At 45.8% G+C, this 16,523-nt stretch overlaps 1 protein-coding gene across 2 annotated transcripts; it reads right to left on the minus strand.

Moving 5' to 3' along the window:
• Window positions 1-2,369: 2,369 nt before the first annotated feature.
• On the minus strand, window positions 2,370-12,230 carry RABGGTA (Rab geranylgeranyltransferase subunit alpha). 2 transcript variants are annotated; one of them, XM_056810123.1, is made up of 17 exons: window positions 11,938-12,230; window positions 11,505-11,562; window positions 11,098-11,208; window positions 10,844-10,968; window positions 10,202-10,389; window positions 9,750-9,953; window positions 9,163-9,246; window positions 8,932-9,014; window positions 8,706-8,807; window positions 8,472-8,571; window positions 8,038-8,089; window positions 7,764-7,852; window positions 7,500-7,588; window positions 7,249-7,365; window positions 3,311-3,424; window positions 2,996-3,083; window positions 2,370-2,595 (listed from the first exon to the last, which is right to left on the minus strand). In XM_056810123.1, exons 2-17 carry the CDS (start codon window positions 11,505-11,507, stop codon window positions 2,447-2,449), a joined length of 1,698 nt encoding a protein of 565 aa, XP_056666101.1. In that variant the 5' UTR covers window positions 11,508-11,562; window positions 11,938-12,230; the 3' UTR covers window positions 2,370-2,446. The 2 variants fall into 2 exon arrangements, with proteins under 2 accessions (XP_056666101.1, XP_056666100.1); XM_056810122.1 differs by having other exon boundaries at window positions 11,098-11,562; window positions 11,938-12,087.
• Window positions 12,231-16,523: the final 4,293 nt, after the last annotated feature.

Genomic DNA, 16,523 nt, shown 5'->3' on the forward strand with positions numbered 1-16,523 from the left:
AATGAGGGATTGGAACAGGGAAGGATGGAGAGGAGGACCAAATTGACAGGTCTGGGGGATGGAGATTCCATTGCCCTGTCAGGGGAATCCTGAGCGTGCAGGTTGGGTGACATCATAGCCCTAAGATTCAGACTGGCTCTACCGGCTATCCTTCTGCCTTGCCTTGTTCCACCGGCTCTGCTGTCCTCCACCCGGCCTACTGGGCCCCAGGACTGTTCTACTCACACCAGCCACACCTGTTTCACCCTCTTGGGACAGTGTGGTCTGCACCCTTGCTTCCCCAGACCTCGTCATGGAATGGGAAGCTGCATTTATGTCATGTCTCTAGCCCGAGAATGGGTGTGTGTGATTTTTTCCCCCAGAGGGTGACTGTCTTGGGTATCAGCTAGCTCTTCCTCAACTGGCTCTAGTGCACACCCTCCCTGTGTCAAAAGAGGCGGTTGAACATTGGATTCAACTCTGGCAAAATATATTAATAGGGATAGTCGTCTGCTTATGTGTCCACAATTGTAAGGCCTGGAATAGGTTGTAGAATTATGGGCAAGTTGCATTGATGTCTATTCGCTTTTACTACAAAGTTGAACAAACGTTTTGTTGTTTAAAGAGTAGATTTGGAAGATCAGCTCCGAGGGCTGCTCCTTTCCTCCACTCTGGAATTTTTACAGGGAATCTTCTCCAACCAGCTCCAGACACCAGACTTCACCTCCCCAACACCTTGTAAGTTGACCCAGAGACAGAAAGAACAAGAGACAGAGGGAAAGACTAGATATTCCCGGTGAGGCACAGAGAGGCTCTAGATAATTTTGGTGAAAGTTCCTCATCTTTTTCTTGGACCAGCTGGCTAAATTTCCTTCTTCCCTTTCATTAAGGAAGGTTTGTCCATGGGAAACTGGAATGAAAACTAAGGATAATGACCGGGACCCTAGAAACACAGGGGGAAAGGGTTCTTAAGAGCAGGCAGAAAAGGTCTCAACAACACAGAAAAGAGCAACTCCCAGAAGAATGGAGACAAATCCCATTGTATTCCTGTGCACCAGTGAAAGACCACCTGCCTAACAGGTCCCCTTTTTCTCTCAGCTATGAGACAGCTCAGACCACAAGGAGATGACTACTGGTCTCTTTAGTCTCAGGTATGGGAAAGATAAGCAGGAAAAGATCAGAAGCATTCAACCTGCACCGGAATAGGCAAGGTTGGGTGGGAGACAGGAAGTGGTGTGGCAGTGCCAGTGAGCATCAGGGTGTGTGTGCAGGTGAGTTCAGGGACACTTCCCAGGCAGGCAGTCTTTCAGCTTTCCCACCCATTTCAATAAATCTTTTTTTGTGTGTTATTCTATGACAAGTTTGGACTCAGGGCTCTGGCCTGAGCTCCTCCTACCTTTCCTTTTGAAGGAGTCACTTTGGATTAAATAATAAAATTCCAGAGTTGCACCAGATCCTAAGGATCAGGTAATCCAAACTCGAGTTGTGGATGAGGGGACATGATTTGACCTTGACCACAAAAGTAGATAGAGCCACTGAGTTCAAAGCAGGTCCAGAAAGAAAGGGAAGAGGAGGGTGTATGTGTAGTGTGCAGGGATGGACAGACAAAACAGCTGCCCGACAGAAGCTGGGACCTCTGTACTGCAGCAGAGCTGGGGTAGAGATGAGGTATCTTCAAAAGCAGTTCCTGGGACTGGGGTTCACTTCCAGCAACAATTAGACATTTATATAGCTTTTCTGGTTTTTCCTTAAACTCTTATCTTCTGTCTTAGTATCAATTCTAAGACAGAGGTGAGGCAAGGGCTAGGCAATAGGAGTTAAATGACTTGCCCAGGGTCACAGCTGGGAAGTATTTAGGGCCAAGGTTTCAACCTAGGTCCTCCAGACATTATCCACTGGTGCTCTATCCACTATGCTACCTGGCTGCCCCTACACAGCATTTTAAGTTTTCCAAATGCTTGAAATGTGTTGGCTTATTCATCCTCACAAAAACCATGTGCAGTGGAGACTGGTATTATCACTATTACAGATGAGGAAGTTCCCCCCAGTCACTCAGCTAGTGTCAGAGGTGGATTCTGAACCTAGGACTGCCACTCAAGTCCAGTGCACTATCTCCTGATCCACACTGCCTCTAGCAGTAGGCAAAGAAGAGTCAAGTGAGAGATGGGAGAGGGACCAAGAAATGGGGATAAAATTAAGCCAGACACAGATACAGGGAGACTGGTTTTAAAGGGAGAGCAAGACACAAGTTATCGCCCTTTTTTCTGTATTCTTTCAGTTCTCCTCTGGCCCAATTAATATTTATTCCTCCAGGCCAATTCTTCCCCTCTTTTTTGATTCCCTCAGAAGCTTGAGGGTGGCAGTGATGGTGGAAGCAGTTAGGCATCAGAGACTTTTCTGTCCTTTATTCAGCCCAAATAAATTAAAGGGTAGGGAAGGGTATCCAGTGTATGTTTGGGGGAGTCCCCTAGGTCAGGATTCTATCTACATCTGGCAGCATGGTCCTCAGCTCCTCCAGGGCAGTCTCTTGCTGGCAGATGGGGTTGTTCTCCAGGTTGAGGAGGGACAGCTTTGGGCAGGAGGCCAGAGTCTGAAGGGCTGAGGTATGCTGGAGGCCTAAAGCAAGAAAGTCAAGGAAAATGGCAGCATCATTCCCAGGCTCAGGAAGGTGGCCAAACACGCAGTTGGGTAGCACAGACTTCAGAGACAAAGGAGGAAATGTGACAACAGCTCCTGGAGCCCCTTATCTGTCTCCCTTAGGGTAAATAGGCTTAACACAACTACTTTTACATGAAAAAATACTATCCGATAAGACCTGGGAGAAAATGATGGATAGGTAAGAGTAGAACCATATATGCATAATCCTCTAGAGATCACCCATTTTAACTCCTGCTTTGTCCTTTGGGAAGAACACTCTTGTAAGAAATCACAAGACACTGTTTTGCCCACTCTGGGTCCCTTCTATGTGCCTACTCCTCCTCCACTTCCTGGCCCAAGTACCACAGTGTTAGGATACGGTTTTCACACAGGGAGAGCTCCTGTAGTCTGGGCAGATTAAGAACACCCTCCACAGACTCGATGGCATTTCCATCTGCTTGTAAGACCTGAAAAGAGAGTAAGTGGCTATAAAGCAAACACAGCCTCATTCTGGCACTGATGTGGGTCATAGCTGGGCAGCTCTTGCTGACCAGAAAGCAAGAAAAGTTGTAATTGGAAGGTCAGGAATGGCCCTATACTGGGGTCTGCAGCTTGGGAAGCCAAAGGAAGAGAGAAGATTCCTCAGAAGGAGCAAAGGAGAAAGGGGCAATGGAATGAGCAGAGAACCCCTTACCTCAAGGCAGCGCAGCATAGCCAGGGCGGGAGGCAAACTTCTGAGCAAATTGTGGGAGACATTAAGATGGGTGATCAACAGCAGCTGCTCCAGGTGGCAGAGCACAGTCAAATCCTAAGGAGAGAAGTGAGGCTAGAGAACAGGTGGGAAGTGATAGCCAGGAAGAGGGTCCTCCAAGAAGGGGAACCCTTAACTGGGGGTGTTCCTTTAAATCTTACTGAGCTCCTACTAGATACAAAGGACCGTGCCAGAGACTATGAGTGACAGGGAGGCTGCCAGAGGCCAGAGCATATAACAAACAACCATATGGGGCAGTGGCAATATAAGTAATCAGTGCTAGAGAAATTCAGAGGCATGAGGGTGTGAGCTGGATTGGTTGGAGGGGTAGGGTGGGGGGAGGCATAGTGGCTGTGAAAAGCCTGACATATTTGGGGAATGCTAAGACTGGGCTGGCTGGAACAAAGGGCTCATGTTGGGAAGCAGCTGCAGAAGAAGCTGGAAAGGTGAACCCAGGGGAAGATCTTGGATGCCAAGAAAGGCAGCATGCACTTTCTTATAAGTAATGGGGAACCTATGAGGGAGATGGCAGAAAGAGACTTCACTGACGGCCCATTGGGCAGTTCAAATTGGATTTCCCAGAGACATCTCAAACTCATGACATCCAAAAAAAGTCCCTATGTTCCACCACTCTGAAATGGTCAAAGAGATGCAAGGGAGAAAAGAGCCATGAATGGTGGGGTCTGACTCAGGGAGAAAGAAGCCATAAATAATGTTCAGAGATGCTTCTGTGTTCTGCTGAAGGCCACAGCAAAGCTGTTTACACAAATAGCAGGTGGGATACCTGGGAATGAACTCTGGCCTCTTGAATTGCTTGGGTTTACAGAGAAGCCTTAAAAAATGTTTTGGGTAATGCTTTTACATAAACAATATTCTGTGGGAAAGAAATGCCTCCTAAATATGATGTAATGCTTAGCGCTCTACTCTTTATAAAAATCTTTCTCTAATGTATAATAAATGGGAACTTCTGTGAAGTTGCTCGCCTGGCCTCAGTTCCTATTCATTCTTCTACATTTGGACCCTAGCAAGCCCAGAAGTTGACATTTCCATGAAACCTCCCAATTCTTCCCTACATTATGCCTATTTCTGTCAAAAGCACTCATACAGCCATTCAGCTGTAGAGCGTGCCATCTCATCCTTCATGCTTTTTGAACCCCATCACTTCTCTCTGCTCACATCTTACCACCCTGGTTTTAGGCTCTCACCACTTTCCACATAGCTTACTGCAATGGCCCCTAAGCAACCTGCACCTGCCTCAAGTCTCTCCCAGCTCTAGTACATCCTCCAGAGGTGCCAGAGATTTTCCTGAAATGCAGATCTGACCGAATCACCACTCAAACTCTAGTGGCTCTTAGAATCTCTAAGATAACAAATATTACCCACTTCCCTCTTATGCTTTTTGAGTCTTTCACAACCAGGTCAGATCTCTCTTTTCAAACTCTCTGGACACTCTCCACCTCCCCAGACTCTGCAATCCAGGCCTCATCTCTGTTCCTGATTCACTCAGGCCTCTCTCTCTCCTGTCTCTGTGTCTCCATATTAGTAGTTCCTCACGTCTCCTAATAGAATCCCTCTCTTCTTTCAAGATGCAGCTCAAACACTACTTTCTGACTTCCCATGAAGCATTTCCTGCTGTCCTACCTCTTCTCAAACTACTTTCAATGGACCTACTTTGTATTCATTTTCTTTATATTTATTCCATATATACCTGTATATTCCTGTTGTCTCCCCATTAGAATGGAAGCTCCTTAAAAACAAGAATTGTTTCATTCATTGTACTTGTATCCCCAGGGTCTAGTACAGTGCCTGGGAGCACACAGTAACTACTTAATAAATACTTGTTGAATGCAATACCTGTGAAATCACAGGTTTGAACAACATCAAAAAGTTTCTGAGTAGAAGAGTGATGTGATGAAAATGGCATTTTCTGAAGTTTAATCCAACAATGATGTGGAGCACTGGGGCCAAACTCAAACAGACAGGATTCTCTAGTTCCATTACTACAAATTAACATTATCTGTTATACTGAATTTTTATGTATTCTGTTAAACACTTCCTACTTACATTAAAAGAATCCCTAACCTTCTGCCTTGGAAATGATATTAGGTATCTGTTCCAAGGCAGAAGGAGGTAAAGGCTAGGCAAAATTGGGTAAGCAAGAACAACAACTACTAAAAGAAACAGAGAAAGGGGCAGCTAAGTGGCTCAGTGGATTGAGTGTCAAGCCTAGAGGTGAGAGGTCCTGGATTCAAATGTGGCCTCAGATACTTCCTAGCTGTGTGATCCTAGGCAAGTCACTTAACCTCCATTGCCTAGCAATCACCACTCTTCTGCCTTGGAACCAATACACAGTGTTGATTCTAAGAAGGAAGGTAAGGATTTTTAAAAAAAATTAAACTTATCATCTTTCCATAAATAAAAATGTCCCATCAGTAGTTAGTTATAGATTCACAATTAGAGATTGATTAACCTTCAAACACTAAGCACTTACTTTATGCTAGGAACCATGCTAAGCTTTGGGGATATAAAGAAAAAATAAAAAGCCCCTATCCTTAGGGAGCTCAAATGCTAATCATAAAATATCTTATATGTATGCGATCACAAAATAATTTGGGGATTCAACTGAGGTTTTGTACAAAAATATTTAAAACAGTAATTTTTGTTGGAGCCAAGAACTGGCTGAAAAAATTGCATTTTGCAAAAAATGGCATATTATTATATCCTAATACCAAAATGAAGAATTCAGAGAAACTTGAGAAGACTTATATGAATTTTTGCAGAATGAATTGTGGAGAACTAGAAAAATTATTTATAACACAAGAGAAAACAACTGTGATAGACTTCACAACTTTGATAACCAGTGAACAATCACGACTTTGGATGCTTGAGGATGAAGCATGGCTTCCTCTCTTCTTTGGGCAAAGAAGTGCTAGAGGAGAGGCCCAAAGTAAGACATACATTTCACACATGATTAATATGTTGCTTTGTTTAACTATCATAATGTGTTTACAAAGGGAGAGTGATTTAGTGGAAACTGATAGAAATACAAGAAAGGAAAAAAATCTATAAAATATTTAAGAATAAACCAGAAGAAAAGTTAATTAGGGAACATAAAAACAGAATCATTTTGTTATTCCCTTGTTAAGTTAAACTTTTTTTTTAAAACCTTTACCTTTTGTCTCAGAATTCATACTAAGTATTGGTTCCAAGGCAGAAGAGCGGTAAGGGCTAGGCAATAGGAGTTAAGTGACTTGCCTAGGGTCACACTAATAAGTGTCTGAGGGGGCAGCTGGGTAGCTCAGTGGATTGAGAGTCAGGCCTAGAGACAGGAGGTCCTAGGTTCAAATCTGGCCTCAGACACTTCCCAGCTGTGTGACCCTGGGCAAGTCACTTGGCCCCCATTGCCTAGCCCTTACCACTCTTCTGCCTTGGAACCAATACACAGTATTGATTCCAAGATGCAAGGTAAGGGTTTATAAAAAAAATAATAATAAATGTCTGAGGCCACATTTGAAGCCAGAACCTCCTGTTTCTGGGCCTGGCTTTCTATCCACTGAGCTACCTAACTGCCCCTGCTAAATTAAATGTTTTAAAAGTAAAGTGACAGATTCATGGCTTCATATATAACTCTCAATGTCAGATGCTTAATGTTTGTTAACTTTATATTTTGTTCTTTGTATACTAATATACATTTGTTGATGATTGTCAATTTCATAATTAAAAAAAAAAAGGAAAGAACAGCTCTGAAAGTGTGGATGAGTTTTCTGAGCATCAGTGAGGACTAGGCCAGCAGGAGGACAAGGAGCAAGGTCAGGTGCTGAGTCAAAGGAGATTCATGAGCAAGGGGAGGAAAGAGACCATTGGGGATGGAGCAAAGGTACCTTTCTAGACAGGTCCAACACTCGAACTTCAGCATACTCCATCTTCAGGATGTAGTTCTCTATCAAGAACTTGCTTCGAAGATCATCCAAGTATGAAGCCCGCATTGGGTCCACTACCTTGCAGGAGGAGAAGAGGGATGGGGGGGTCAATGGACTACTCCCATTCCCCACTCTTCTATGTGGTACCTCAGGAACCTAAATGAACCCTAACCCTTAGGTCCCAGACCTTCTCTTGTATTTTTCTCACTTACCTTGAGGGTCTTGAAATACTTTAGAGTGTCCTTCTCGTACACCAATGGATCCAGTGCCCGCATCAGCAGGATGATAGTCAACAGGCACCCTGAGAGTGAGGATGGTAGTGGTGGGGGAGAGAGCAGGCCAGACAGCCTATCTCTAGCTCCTCCTCAGGTCTAACTCTTCCCACTGCCCCAGATCCATCGACCAGAAGAGGCAAGGTCTCCAGGAGAGGGAGCTCCCTGAAGGGGCAGACTCTTAGGGGTAGAGAGGGACCTCACATTTGTTGTCTGGTTCCAGGTCCTGCAGCTCCTTACAGGACTCCAGCTCCGACTGTAACACAGTTGACTTCTCCACTGATAGCTCCGTTCTGACAGGTGGGCAGAGTAGTGGAGGGATAAAGACCACATATCTGCTTTTCCTCACCCTCTTGTACCCCAGAGCCTCAAGTATCCTACAGAATGCTTTCCCCCAAGTTTTTAGACCTCAGCTCCAGCTCTCTGATCCCCAGTAACACCTTCCCCCCAGTCAACCCTTCTTTCTCTTTCCTGTCACCTGAATAGTTGTTCATCTGTGGCAGAGTCTCGGCACCAAGTTTCATTTCGACCTGGGAGATTACAGCAAGAAAAAGGAGTCTGTTAGAAATAGTTGGAGGAATAAAAGAATTTGGTGGGAGTTAGGTACATGGGGCTAACATTTTTATTACAAACCCACTATATGCAAGACGAAGTTAGAACTACAAAGATGAAATAGAAAACAGCAGTCTCTATCCTCAAGGAGCTTACAATCCAATGGAAACAGAGTTAAGCCATGTCCAGAAACAAAGTAGACTGTAATAGGGGCAAATGAGAGCCAAATAAAATACTCTAGGAAAATCTGCAGAAGGAAAGATTATTTTCAGCTAGAAAACACTCCAAAATTTTGGGATAATGGTGGTGAACTATCTGAAAGGGGGGGGGGGGGAGTGGAATTAGGAAGATCTGAATCACCTTTGAAAAGTACACATTCCTTCTGGACATCACCCCACATCAGACAGAATGAATGTTGAGAGATCTGGTCATCAAGGGAGTCAGTTGGCAGGTCACACAGCTAGAATGAACTAGGTTAAGGAAAAGCTATAGAATTTATCAGTTTTTTCAGTCCAGAGGTGGTGGAGTGTGTGTGTGTGTGTGTGTGTGTCTGTCTGTCTGTCTGTCTGTCTGTCTGTCTCTCAAAGGGGATACCCAGATATAGTTGGGTCTCTTTCTGCCATCTGGTGTCCTCCATTCTACATGCAGAGGGGAGCCATCCCCCATGAGCATCACAGTCTCTACGCCAGGGCCCACCTGTATGAGAAAACACAAGGTAGTCAATACATAAACTCCAAATCTCTCTCTTTCTCTGCCACACACACATTTACTCTTTTCTATCTCCTCTTCTCTCACTCTCATGCATTTACTGAGAACTCACAATTATGGGTCGAGAGAAGCAGGCAGTCAAACAAGCCTCACTCCTGCTTACATGGAGGCAGCGAATGGCATCATGAGGGTCAGCTGTGGGCAAGGGTAAAAGGGAAGTAAGGTAAAGAAGTGGCATCCAGTTCCAATTCACTTCTCTTGATCCTCAAATAATTTATAACATTTTCTGCCACCTCCCCAACACCCTCACCTCAAACCACTAGGCAGGCCCCAACCCCTTCACCTCGACCCAGGAGCCATCTGTGATAGAACCAGGCACTCTGGTCATTGGGATCTGTGAAGAAGGCATTCTGTACCAGCTCCAGTTCTGTATAGGCCATAAGAAAAGGAAGCTGCAGTTAAGATACAGGGGCCTAACCATACCTGATAGCTCCACTTCCCAACTTCTCTCCTAGAACCAGGCCTTTCATCTAGCTCACTGGACTCTGAGTTTGGAGGCAATGACCTCTCTCTCTCTTAACCTGGCCTTATAATCTATACCACACCATTCAACATTTAGGTTCTGGATCATTCAATATAAAGTTAGACAATAAATTTCTATATACTATCAGACCTCAATACCTTGCTGTTCTTATAATTTGTATATGCCAACAGAATGACTTTAGAATTCTACTGTCCCCTGCTGATCCTACAATTCCTCCAGTCCTAGACTACAGGTTTCTACCCATCCTTCCTTGATAACCTCTCTTAATTTCTGAACCAGATAAAGATGGATTAGAGGTTGTATCTTGGGACTGACTTCTTTTCTCCTCCCTTCTTTCCATGATTTTTGTATATCCCTTCCCCTATCACCCATTACTCTCTCCTCACCATGTAGTAGAAGATCTTCAGGAAGGCGTCCTGGTGGCCGAGAATCTGGCAGTGGCTGCAGCTTGGGCAGGAGGCAAGATCGGTAGTGCCAGGAGGAGTAGTTGGAGAAATTTCGAGTAATGAGGCTGTCAGTAAAGGCTAGCTCCTCTGTCGGTGGCACAGCTGCCTTCTGGGCCACAAATCGCCGGTAATCCCAGCAATGAACTGTGGATGGCAATGGATTTCAGATCCAGGGGCTGGGAGTGGGCACTCCCTACTCCTAGCTCTGAGAACTATCATCTGTGGTGTTACTTAAGACACATGGGTATAAATCTCACACACACACAGCAAACTATTCAATTATCACTTTACTAACCAGCTCAGGAGCCCTATTCCCACTCTTATCCTTTCCTCTTTTTTGGATGAGGGTGGGATGGAGTCTAAGATTTTGGGCAGATGTGTGGGGAACGTACAGTTACGTTCATCAGCTTCCAGAAACTTGGCACATAACTCCAGTTCACGGGTCCAGTTGGGTTCAGGCAGGCGGCCAAGTAGCCAGCAGCGATGATGCCAGGTTCCATAGGACTTGGGGTTCACCCGCAAGCAGCTCTCCAAAAACCCTAGTTCGGCTACCACTAGGGCTGCAAACTCCTCAGGGGACCTATGCCAAGTAGGCCATAATCAGCAAATCCCATCTCCTTCTAAATCTCCCATTCTAAGGCCATGCTGTCCACACTACCTGTTGCTCCCAAGCCCTGCTCTCCTCTGTACTACAACTCAATGTCAACATCAATATCCCTTTTATTTTTTTGAACTGGATATCCCTATCTTACACCCAGGCTGGAAGTACATTCCAGTTTCACCTGTAGGAAAGCTTAGGTCTGGTCCATTTAAGTGTGTTCACCCCTCCTTGGGCAGCCTTGGTACCATGTTGGTACCAGATTATGGGTGGGTATCCATTCTCAAGTGGATTGAGCCACCAGCTTCAGCCTCCCTAGTAGCAAGGATGACTCGCTATACCCCACCATCTTGGCCTATTATTCTTCCCAGTCCTGGGGCAGGGGTAGGGGCAACCCTGGGGAAGGGGAGCTTTGGGCTCCCACAAAGGAACACACTTCTGAGTTTCCAGATTCATCAGCACCTCCCTACGGCAATTCCACAGGGTGGCAAAGTCTGGGTTTGCCCCCAGGATCTGGCTGGTCAGCTCCAAGACCGATTCATCCAGGTGGCCTGCCTGTCGCTGCAACCAAGGGGAAACCTCAGTTTAGTGACCCTGTCCGGGTCATTCTATCTTCCCAAACCCCCCAACCGACGATCTCTGGTGTCTCCCCCACCCCAGGGATGTGGAGGGTCTGGAGCAGAGATCCACCTTCTGGAAGACAGCCTCGGTGGCCTCCTGGTACAGCCTCAGCTTCTGCTCCCGCTCCACCCGTTTGGCCTCGGCCTGTTCCTCTGTGGTCTTCACCTTCAGGCGGCCGTGCTGGGGAAAAATGAAGGGGGGCGATGGTGCCGGGCTGATTCTGAAGCCTCCTGGTTCCCCAGTGCCGTCCATGATCGCCTCCTAAGAGGCCGAGACTGGAAAGAGGCTGGATCTGGACCCAATGGGTCCAGCTTCCGCCCTCGGAGCTTGAGGCTCAGCAGAGACTCAACGGGTTGGGGTCAGAGGTCGGGGAGAGTAGCTGACTTGAAGGTCAGAGGTCACAGGAAAGGTCAAGGAGGAGCGGTCCATTGAAGAGAGAGAAGGGGTGGGTGCTTGGGTTGCAGAGGGAGTCTCACCATGATGCTGAGGCTCAGGGCTCTGGGTGGGGTGCAGAGTCAGGTAACCAGGTAAGACCTGAGTGCAGAAGATGACAATCATCTGAGGGGGCCGCCCCATCGTTCAGGCACGCCCCTGGACCGGGGCCGCCTCCCCCTGGCCCTCCCCCCGGAAGTGGCTCGGGCCTGGAGGCAGGACCGCGGCTGAGAGTAAAGGAAAAGGGGTGGCCGGGTCAGACCTTTACACAGTGCCTAGGGAGGGGGGGAGAGGGCTAGGTGTCCCGCCGCCCTGGTTTCCCACCCGAGCCTGGCCCATTCCCACTCCCCCTGCCAGGGCTGGGTCACATGGGCTCGCCCAGCAGCTCGCGTGCTCCGCGGGGCGATGCCACCGCCCGCCCCAAGGAAGGGAGGCCCGGGGTCTTCGAGGGCTAGTGAATGGGAGAGACCAACTCACCTCCCAACGGGGTGTCCAGAGGGAGGTGCAGGAAACGCCCGGCAGCGGTGGGGGGCGGCGACGGCGGCAGCAGCGGAACCGGGCAGGGAAGTGCTCGCCAACGAGATGGGGAGGAGCGGCCGGCCAGGACGGCGCCCCTCCCCTTTAAAGCGGGTGGGGATAGCTCTTAAAGGGGTAGGGCTGGCAGGACGGCCTGAAGGGATGGCCCCGGAGTGTGAGCCTCCCGCCACAGTTCCCTCCCATATGGCTTGCATGGTTGCAGACATTGTGTCCCCATGTTACCGGCTGGGACTCTGACACTGCGAGGTTCAGGGACTTGGCTAAAGCCCCGTAGCGAGGATCAAAGACCGAATTCGAACCAAGGTCCCTAGGCTGACTCCAACCACCTGCAGCGTCCTTTTCACTAACCCCAAGCCACCTTCCTCTGATGTGGGATCAATTTCGGCTGGAGGAGTTGAGGCACCCTCCCTTCTTTCCCCTTTCCCCCAACCCTAACCTTCTGCCTTGGGGACAAGCATGGGTTATGTGGGCGAGCATATGATCCGAGAATAGTAGAGCTGTTGACAGCTCTGTGACGTTTGGCAAGTCACTTTCCTCTCTGTCTCTGTCTCTCCCTCTATTTCTCTCTCTCTCTCCCTATTTGTAAAATGAGGGGGGGTAAACTTTATATATCGGGCAGCAGGGTAGCTCAATGGATTGAGAGTAAGGTCCAGAGATGGGAGGTCCTGGGTTCAAATATTAGCTCAGACACTTCCTAGCTGTATGACCCTGGACAAGTCACTTAACTCCCATTGCCTAGTCCTTACAGCTCTTCTGCCTTAGAACCAATGCCCAGTGTTGCTTCTAAGAGGGAGGGTAAGGGTTTAAAAAAAAATTTATATAGTGATTACCATGTGCTAAGTGTTTTACAATTATTTCATTTCATCCTCACAACAACCCTGGAAGTAGGTGTGGTTATTGTCCCCATTTTGCAGATTTGAGGATACAGAGGTTAGGTGACACAATAACTACAAGAGCTAGATGCTATCATTATCCACATTTTGTAGATAGAGAAACTGAGGCAAACAGGTTAAGTGACTTGCCCAGGTACAAGTGACTTGTCCAGGTTCAAGTGGCTTGCTCAGTTAGTAAGGTCTGAGGTCAGACTTGAGCTCAGGTCTTTTGGTGCTTTCCCCACCTAGGCACCCATCTGCCTACATTTGCAAAGGTCCCTTCTATTTCTAAATCCTATGAACTGCTGCTGCATAACATAGTTGGTAAGATCACCCAACCTGGAGTCAGGAAGACCTGAGATTCAAGTCTCCCCACAGATAGACATTTTTTAACTGTATGACCCTAGTAAGTCACTTATGCTTTCTTAGCTTCAATTTCTTCACTTGCAAAATGAGAATAATAGCACCTATCTCTCAGGGTTGTCATCAGGATCCAGTGAAATGATGTGCCATCTGACATTTGAAAACTTGCAAACCCTTCAATGCCATATAAATGCTAGCCCAACCGTACCCAGACAAAGTGCTGCCCTGGTTAACCAGATTTGATTCTATAGCTGGGTAACTGTGTATCTTCTTGAACAAATGGTTCCTGAGCACTTACTGTGTATGGCACCCAGAACTCACTTTATGAGTCAGGAGATGTATGAGATACAGTTGCTGATTTCAGACAGCTGACTCCAGTAAATGAGAAGGGGATGTTCAAGAAACCTTTGGAGAGCTGGAGAGCACAGGGTGTTCTGTGTAGAATCACTAAGTATTAGAACTTGAAGGGAACCTGAGAGAGCATCTGAGTCGACTTCTACTCTCCCCAGCAGAGAGGAGACAAAGGAGGCCCAGAGACTTCAGGGAGTACAGCTATTAAGCAACAGAGCTGTGGCATCTTGGTCTCCCGACTCTCAGTGATGCCACAGTTGCCCTCTCTACTGATCAATCTGCCTCAAATTCTTCTTGGAATAGGCTGGGTACAGATCAGAAGTAGATAAACTAGTGTTAAGTTGGAAGGTGAAAACTAAAAATTGTGAGAGTGATTACTGTAAGACAGGGAAGGGTTATTATTACCATTAGTAACATTTATAACGCATTTTATAGTTTACAAAGTACTTTCATGTAGATGCTGAGGTACCTTGGGCAAGTATCATTATGCCCATTTTATAGACAAGGAAATAGGCCCAAAGAGATGACACAGAGCTAAGGTAAGAACCCAAGTTTTCTTTTTTCTTTTTAAACCCTTACCTTCTTTCTTAGTGTTGATTCCAAGGCAGAAGAATGGTAAGGAGGCAATTGGGGTTAAGTGAATTGCTCAGACTCACATAGCTAGGAAGTATCTGAGGCTAGATTTGAACCCAGGATTTCTCATCTTGAGATCTGGCTCTCAATCCACTGGACTACTTAGCTGCGCCAAACCCAAGTTTTCTAGGGGGAAGTACAATCTTCTTGCTTTTCCATCAGCAAGATAATCTTTTGGCTTTGGACATCTTTTCGGTCTGTCCTCCATATCTGGAATGCCCTCATTCTTCATCTCTACCTACAGACTTCCCTGGCTTCCTTTAGACCTCAACTAAAATCCTATCTTCTATAGGAAGCCTTTCCAAACCTCTCAATTCTAGTCCCTTCCCTCTGTTAATTATTTCCTATTTCTCTTGTTTAGCTTATTTGTATATATTTGTTTGTTGTCTCTCTCATTAGATTGTGAGCTCCTTGAGGGCAGGGACTGTTTTTGCCTTTTTTTGCATCCTTGATGCTCAGCATACTGCTTGGCACGTAGTAGGCACTTAATAAATGCTTATTGATTGATTTCCACTATACTCCATTAACCTCCGTACTTATATATGCACATTCTTTTGGTGTGAGTGACTGTGACTCACTAAGTTTATGTTGTATATTTGGAGTCTGGATTTACATGGTTTTTTATGTTTTGTTTTTTGTAAATGCTTATCTGTTTTCTCTACTTCAGAGTATAAAGTCCCAGAGATCCCAGGCCATGGCTGCTCTATACTCAGATTCCTCTCATAGATTCATTTCAGTGAAAAATTTTTTGTTCAGAATAGAATGCCTTTTTAGGCATTCTATTCAGTGTCTATTAGGCACACATTCAGTGTCTTGATGAATTACTGCCTCTCCCAGATTATGATTTCAGAAAAGCCCCAACCACCATGCTTTACTCTGACCATGTCCTCTAAGTCTCTACAATTGCTCCACTCTGTACCTTTTCTCTGTTTTCCCCAACCCTATTTCCATTTATAGAACCATGAACCATGATCAAATCAACTCTGCTATTCCCTAAATAGCAGGTTTGTCAATCTACTCCTCCATGGGTCTCACCATCCTTGTAATTTTCTGGACCAAAGTACCTAGCCTGGACACCACTCCCTTCTGTGTGTTACTTTCCCCATTAGAACGTAAACTTCAAGGCAAGAATTGTCTGTTTTTGTATTTGTATCCTTAATACTTGGGTGTACTGGTATAACATAAGCACTTAATAAATACTTTTTCAGGGAGCACCTCAGTGGCTCAGTGGATAGAGTGCCAGGCTTGTAGATGGGAAGTCTTGGATTCAAATTTGGCCTCAGACACTTCCTAGTTGTGTGACCCTGGGCAAGTTATTTAACTCCAATTGCCTTGCCCTTACAGCTTTTCTGCCCTGGAACCCATACTCAGTTTCAAAATTCTAAAACAATGTAAGGGACTAAAAATTTTAATTTCCTCATTTGTTCACCACACCATTCCTATCTGAAGACGCTGATGCTTACCCTCAATGGAAAAAAAGATAAGACAAACAAATACTCCTACAGATGTCCCAAACAGCATTTATTCAGAGGCACTCACTTAAAGAGTAATGAAGGAAGTTGAAAGAGAGAAGGATCTCAAATAGGAATGAGGTTGATTTTTAAAAGAATCATCAGTGTTACTGCAAATAGAAAGGTTTAGTCAAGAAAGGCTCTGGTGATAATGTGAGTGTTGGAAATGGGGTAGACTATGTTTTGGAGTATAGAAAGGAATAGGTAGGAAGGGAATGCAAAGCATGTTATGTGGGTGAGAAAGGGCAAAAAGGTTTATCATAGAATCAGATATCCTTGGAGGCAGGTAGAATGGAATTCATGATGGATCATTTGCTTAAAGGCAAAGGGAGTTAAAAGGAATGATACTATGACACATGTGCCAATTTGGTCTTAATGCTGGCTTCTAAGGAGTACGGTGATCAAAATATGCTTACAGATGATGAGTTGTATTTCTGTATTTAGGAAGAGGTAGAGGGAGAGAAAGGATTCATGACAGCTGGTTGGGAAAATAATGAGATCCCATGTAGGCAGGCTATGCTGTAGCCATGGCCAGTGTGATCAGTTTTAAAACATTTTCAGTCATTGTAATAGTGGAGTACATCTCGGCATAATGAAATTATGAAGAGTGAAATGAGCAGAACCAAGAGAATATTATGTGCAGCAACAGAACTATTGTTTGAAGAGTAATAGTGAGTGGAGGCAGCTAGGTGACATAGTGGATAGAGCATCAAGCCTGGAGTCAGGAGGACCTGGGTTCAAATTTGACCTCAGACACTTTTAGCTCTGTGACCCTGAGCAAGTCACTTAACCCTGT

The sequence above is a fragment of the Monodelphis domestica genome, chromosome 1 (assembly GCF_027887165.1).
Source record: "Monodelphis domestica isolate mMonDom1 chromosome 1, mMonDom1.pri, whole genome shotgun sequence".
NCBI classification, from domain to species: Eukaryota; Metazoa; Chordata; class Mammalia; order Didelphimorphia; family Didelphidae; genus Monodelphis; species Monodelphis domestica.

Excerpts from the sequence above, each read along its gene's own strand:
- RABGGTA (XM_056810122.1), bottom strand. The coding sequence starts at position 11,280 with ATGGACGGCACTGGGGAACCAGGAGGCTTCAGAATCAGCCCGGCACCA. Across the intron at positions 9,247-9,749 it reads TGAAGATCTTCTACTACATG|AACTGGAGCTGGTACAGAAT; the intron begins GTGAGGAGAGAG and ends TGGCCTATACAG. Across the intron at positions 8,808-8,931 it reads GCTTCTCTCGACCCATAATT|GTGGGCCCTGGCGTAGAGAC; the intron begins GTGAGTTCTCAG and ends TTTCTCATACAG.